This window comes from Centruroides sculpturatus, unplaced genomic scaffold (genome assembly GCF_000671375.1).
Source record: "Centruroides sculpturatus isolate CEXI.00-Female unplaced genomic scaffold, Cexi_2.0 scaffold243, whole genome shotgun sequence".
NCBI classification, from domain to species: Eukaryota; Metazoa; Arthropoda; class Arachnida; order Scorpiones; family Buthidae; genus Centruroides; species Centruroides sculpturatus.
Window position 1 is genome coordinate 334,014 of NW_019384457.1, and position 6,056 is coordinate 340,069.

Here is a 6,056-nt window from a genome sequence, read left to right on the forward strand (position 1 = left end):
AGGAAGGACAGAGCAGAAGCCATAAAATCTGATTTTGAGGATGATGTGCCACAAGTAGTCACCATTCATTGGGATGACAAATTGTTACCTGGCTTGAACATTAGAAGTTTTAAAGAAGAGCACCTACCAATTCTTATTTCATTTGGAGAGAGGGAACAACTGCTTGCTGTACCAATACTGAACAGACTGTTCTTCTGGTAAACACCAAGCCAAAGCAGTTTTGAATGCGCTCTATAATTGGAATTTAAATGACAAGGTACAGATAATGTGTTGTGACACAACAGCATCCAATATGGGTCGCTTAAATGGAGCTTGTGTGCTATTAGAACAAAAGCTAGAAAGAGAGCTGTTATTCTTTGCTTGTTGCCATCATATATGTGAGCTAGTTTTAAGAAGTGTGTTTGAAACAAATATCCCCCAAGTTACTTACAGCCTTGATATTCTGATATTCAAAAAATTTAAAGACTCTTGGAAAAGCATTGATTCTATGAACATACAAATGTGCATTGATTTTGTAAAATAACATTTCAATGACGCAGAAATTGATCAATTATTATCTTTTTATGTGAGAGAACTTCAAAAATCTATTGTGAGAGATGATTATTGCAAATTAGTCAAGTTATCTATAACAGTGGTTCCCAATTAGTTTTTCCTGTGTACCACTTCAAGAAAGAACTCAAACTCGCATACCCCTTATAGCAGAAATTCATATTAATCCATACTAATATAAATTTGAAGGTAATTCTGATTGTCTGTCTGTTACCTTTTCACGTCTAAACCGCTGAACAGGTTTTAATAAATTTTGGCACAGAGATAGCTTACATGTTGGAGATGAACATAGGCTACATTTTATTGCGAGAAAATATCTTACTCCCACAAGAAAATTCGATATAATGCGGGCGAAGCTGTGGGTAGACAGCTAGTGATAAATAGAATATATTTCTTTTTTTTACATTTATTACCTTTAAAATACAATTCTAAAAATAATGAAAATAACATGAGGTTATTTAATTTTAATGTGACAAATGTGTGCGATTTTCTTTGTACAACTTTGTAAAATTTGGTTGCTGTTTGGTCAGCTTCAGTCCCAAGTCATCTTTGAATTGGAATCAGTGACGATGTTTAGTTTCCATGTTTGTCATGGCCGAAAATCCACTCTCGCAGAGGTATGTTGTGCAAAATGGTACAAAATATTTTATTACCGCTTCGCTGACATGATAATAATGATAATTGTACAATTAACACAATTTGTGTTAGTTGAACAAATTGTACAATTTTTGTTTCTTGCGTAAGAATTTCATTTAGGTATTGTCACAAATGCATTTTTTTTAAATGAAATTTGGAGAATATTTTTAGTTATAAAGGAATTTGTGCATTCGACATCATGTAAATTGCCGAATTTTTGATGGTTCACCCATTATTTTTTGATTGCGTCATCTCATGCATTTACATTTTAAATCGACTAATTTTAGATTGCTGCACGTACCCCTTCATGCAATTTCGTGTACTCCTGGAGATACGCATACCACTAATTGGGAACCATTGATCTATAATATTTTTGGGGGGAGATAAAGAAAAAAAAAGATTAAAATCAGGCCTCCAGGTGCAATGCATCAAGCAAGGTGGATTTATTTATACTTTTTACTCTTTGAAAGTATGTTTGATGCATTCCAAAGTCAGAATGAACGCCAAGGACAAATGAGCATTTCAAGACGTTTGCTTATTTATTGTAACAGTTTACATAAAACCCTGGCTTGGATGCGACTTGGCAGTACAGGCGTCGTATCAAGATTTGTGCTTTTTAAAAACATTAAAAAAATATGAAAAAGTTGACAAATTACTTTCCCAGGTAGCTTTGACCAAGTTTTGTCAACACTTGTGGTACTTATCTGAGGAAATAGCCATATTATCACTATTCAATGATTTAGTCAACGAAACAACCAAGATGAAAATAATAGCTAACTTGGAATGGGAAAGTATATCTGATTTTGGGAAAAGGTTTATTTCATCAAAAGAAGAAATAGCCAGCTCTTTGTATGGTATGTAGAACTACATGTTTTGTTTGTACTTTAATTACAGTACTGTATATCTTATTTAAACTATACCTACTTTTTGTTTCAGGATTGTTTTGTGTCTAGGAAGAGCAAAAATCTGTTTACTAGGTTAAAAATTAAAAGCAATTTCCTTCAGGAAAGTGTTTCTTCATGGGAAGAAAATGCTTCTTTTGTGAAAGCTAAAAGAAAGGTCCTTTTTCTCAAGGCGGTGAATGATACAGCTGAAAGAGCTGTTAAATTAGTGCAAGATTTTCATGGGTTAATTACCGCAGATGAAGAACAGAAGCAGTTTCTTTTACACTGTGTGCAAGAACACAGAAAACTGTATCCAGACTGTAAAAAGGAGACATTGAATAGAAAATATCCACAATAATTTACATTCATACAAATTTTAAATATTCTTTGTTGTCTGATTTCCTTATTTACCCAATTATTTAATATTACAATGATCTAGTCATGTATATATATATATGTATGTATTATAATGATGTAGTTGAGTGATAGTCAAAAATGACTTTATAAAAACTTTGAGGTTTAGTTGGCACAGGTTATTGTCATCGTAGGGGATCAATATTTTATATGTAAGTAAGTCTTAGCGATTTGAAAAGAATTAAGGAGTATGTGTTTAAAAATTCGAAAAAAAATTTTTTTCTCCATATAAGGGACACCCTAATATATATATCTAAAAGTAATAAAACACAACATATTTAAGTTTAACTGTATTGATTGTATTTAGTATAATAATTGTCTGTTAGTATAATAAATTAGTAACATTTTAATGCTGTAATTGAGAATCATGAAGCAGTATGTTTTAAAATATTAATATTTTACACTTTTTTATTTTAGATATTCCTATTCAGAAGAGGGTCCAAATCACGAATTAATAACATTAAACCATCACAAGAAATGTTGTCGAGCTTTGAGTTTCTCTCATGATGGTAATCTTTTGTTCAGCACATCCAGAGACAAATCAATAAAAATAGTCGACATGAATGCAGGGTCATTGAGTCACAAAATAATCAAAGCCCACGAGTAAGTAAAGATCATAATTAAATTGCATTTAACATTATTTAAATAATAACATTTTTACTTTCCTGGCTGTTATGTATATGTAACAAGAGAAATGAGTTCTTTGCAAATCTCCCAAGTTTTGAGACCTGAATCCAAAACTGTCAAAAAAAATTCCATGGGTGTGTGTGTGTGTGTGTGTTTTTTTTTTTTTTTTTTACAAATAAGTGCACTACTCCTATGGAGTATAACACTGAGAAATACATAAACCAAGAAATGAAAAATGATACAAAATAATAATAAAATAAGAATTCTACTTTTAGTGAAAACTGAAATGCTAGTCTAGAAATTAGAAATAGTCTTTTCTTCCATATTTCTTGAACATAGTTGTGAAAAGCATCAAACAGTGGCTTCTGAACTAGCTTGTCGAGTGGACATGGCCACCTGAAACCAAGAGTAAAGATTTTTAATTTCAGAATAAGTCTATTTTGTTCATAAATTGGACAATGATAGATCATGTGGTCGATGGTGTCTAGGTTTCCTGTATAACAAAGGCAAAAAGCAGTTTCTGCAGGGTTATACATAGCCAGGTAGCTTCTAAAATACTGTTTCTCAACGTGCCTCGTGGGACATGGGCCTCACGTTGAGAAACAGTATTTGAGTACAGTGGGTGATCGGTTAATGAACATAATCTGTTCCAAGACTTTGTTCATTATCTGAATTGTTCATTAACCAATTATCGATTTATCATAGGTTTTCATGGGAATTTGATTAATTTGTACCGGAGACTCCAAAAAATAAAAAAATATATGCTTTTACTATGTTTATTTATATGTAATAGTAAATAAATAAATATATATATATATATGCAGTCTTGCATTTTTATTAGTCATGTTTTTTCCATTTGTGGGTGTTAAAGAATCTGTCCAATGTCAATTGTTTTTCTCTTTTCTTCAGGATTTTTTGGAAGTAATTAATAGTATTGTAATTGTAGAGATCCCCAACCCCATTAGCCTTATTCTGGTTTGGATGCCACTTGGATGATCGTTGTTCTGACATCCCTGGACTTCTTATATCGTTAGATCAGTTTCAGGTTACATTATGAGATCTAAAATGCTCTTTATTTCTCAGATGTGATTTTCATTACTCCATTAACAGCTTGAGACTTCTTGATATATCTTTCATAGCTAAGATTGTACCTACTGTAGACCTGTTCGAGCCATACTGTCTAGCAACATCAGACATCTCTCACCCACTTTCTACCTTAGCTATTTTCTCTTACTTGGTTTCTATGGTGAGCACAGTTCTTGACACTTCTCTTTTTAGGCATCTTAATATCATCAGTTTCTTTTTTAATTAAAAAGTTCAGAAAAGCACTTACAAAAATTCATAGAACAGAAATCAACTAGTCCACAAAAAATTATTTAAATACAAGGCCCGAATGAAATTCGAAATTTGGTATTAAAACGTTAACAAATATCTGATGAGACAGTTAAACTTTCGCCTTTCGTAAATAAACCCTGATGCAAAACTTAACAAGTGCCCATCCGACAGTCTCGCAAATACTATAGAAATTATTTGTCAGAAACGTAAACAAAAAGCTGGAATTACAAGGGAGAGTTTCAAAATTCGGAGGGATACTATCTGATCGATAACGGGTTGAGCATCGCCATCGATGTTGAAGTCTCCCATGCTCCGAAAGGTTTCGAATTGTTACCTGAAGATAAGGGAAAATCAATCGGTATTTGTTATTTTCCGTCGCTTCTTTTTATGTTTGTTTAGTAAAAAGTTCGTTATCCAAACATGTGTTCATTGTCCGATCATAAAAATCTTTCATGAAAGTGTTCGTTATCCGATTTGTTTGCTACCTGAACTGTTTGTTAACCGATCATGCACTGTAATAAATTATCTATTAGTTATGTATAAATACAGTATTTTGACAAATATTTTCTTTATTTGAAGTTATTAAATTTGTTTTTTTTTTATATTGGCATCTATTTTGTTTAATATCTCAGAATGGGGTAAAGATTGAGAAACAAAATTTGGCATAGGTTTTTTTTTTTTTTTTGATAGTTCATGACTGCTTCCCTCAAAATTCATGAAACAATGTATTTGAAAGCTTGAGATAAAAATGTTTTGTGATCTTTAATCACTAGCAAAAAAATTATTTTTTTTTTTGAGATCCTATAAGATAGTGGCATATTTCAAATTATGTTTGAATGTAATGCCATTTAAAGGATAATTAGTATGAGCCGCCGGGGAGGTTGGGACTTCTTCCCGGTGACCTACTTTCTTGTCAAGGATGGCATACCATTCAGTTACGCGTTACGCGAATGGAGAGAGTCGGAGGGATCGACGATAAGGGGTGAGCAAAGTCGAGTAACGACACCATTTAAAAACAAAACAACGGTTTATTTAATGTGCTAACTAAATAAAATTTTACAAAAACTCCACGGAGAGAGAGAGAGAGTTTACAATAATAAGCGTTCATACCTCTTAGCATATACTAGTGGGATATTTTCCCGTAAGGTCGTCCAAATGGATACTGGGCGGTGACCCAAGAATAGGTCGGCGACGAAAGTGTAGGTCAGCGATGGGAGTGTATGGCTGTGATGGAGAAGGCGATGTTTGACTTCAACGTTCGGCGAATCCCCCGAGAGGAGAAGGAGGATGGCTTTTATACATTTTGTGGTGGGAAAATTTGTCAGGTGACCAATTGTTTTCGCAGGTGTGGGGTTAAAATTGGTGTTAAAATGACAACAATATGACGAATTTCATCGATAATTGTAAACTATTCACGGATTGATCATGAGAATGTTTATAGTTAAATAGAAAGAGTTATAATTTTCTCATGCACCTCAAATTTCGTTTCTGCAGGTGCAACTTCCTCTAGTTAAAGGAATTTATTAAAAATTTAAAGGATTAAATGCTTTTATTACATTCTATAAACCTCAAATTTCACATTAGTAACAATGTTAATAACNTTTTAAAATG

General features: G+C 32.7%; 1 protein-coding gene across 1 annotated transcript; it reads left to right on the plus strand.

Annotated features, from left to right (window-relative positions):
* Window positions 1–292: 292 nt before the first annotated feature.
* LOC111620698 lies at window positions 293–2,587 on the plus strand. The gene is made up of 3 exons (XM_023362686.1): window positions 293–377; window positions 1,737–2,039; window positions 2,075–2,587. Exons 1-3 carry the CDS (start codon window positions 293–295, stop codon window positions 2,425–2,427), a joined length of 741 nt encoding a protein of 246 aa, XP_023218454.1. The 3' UTR covers window positions 2,428–2,587.
* Window positions 2,588–6,056: the final 3,469 nt, after the last annotated feature.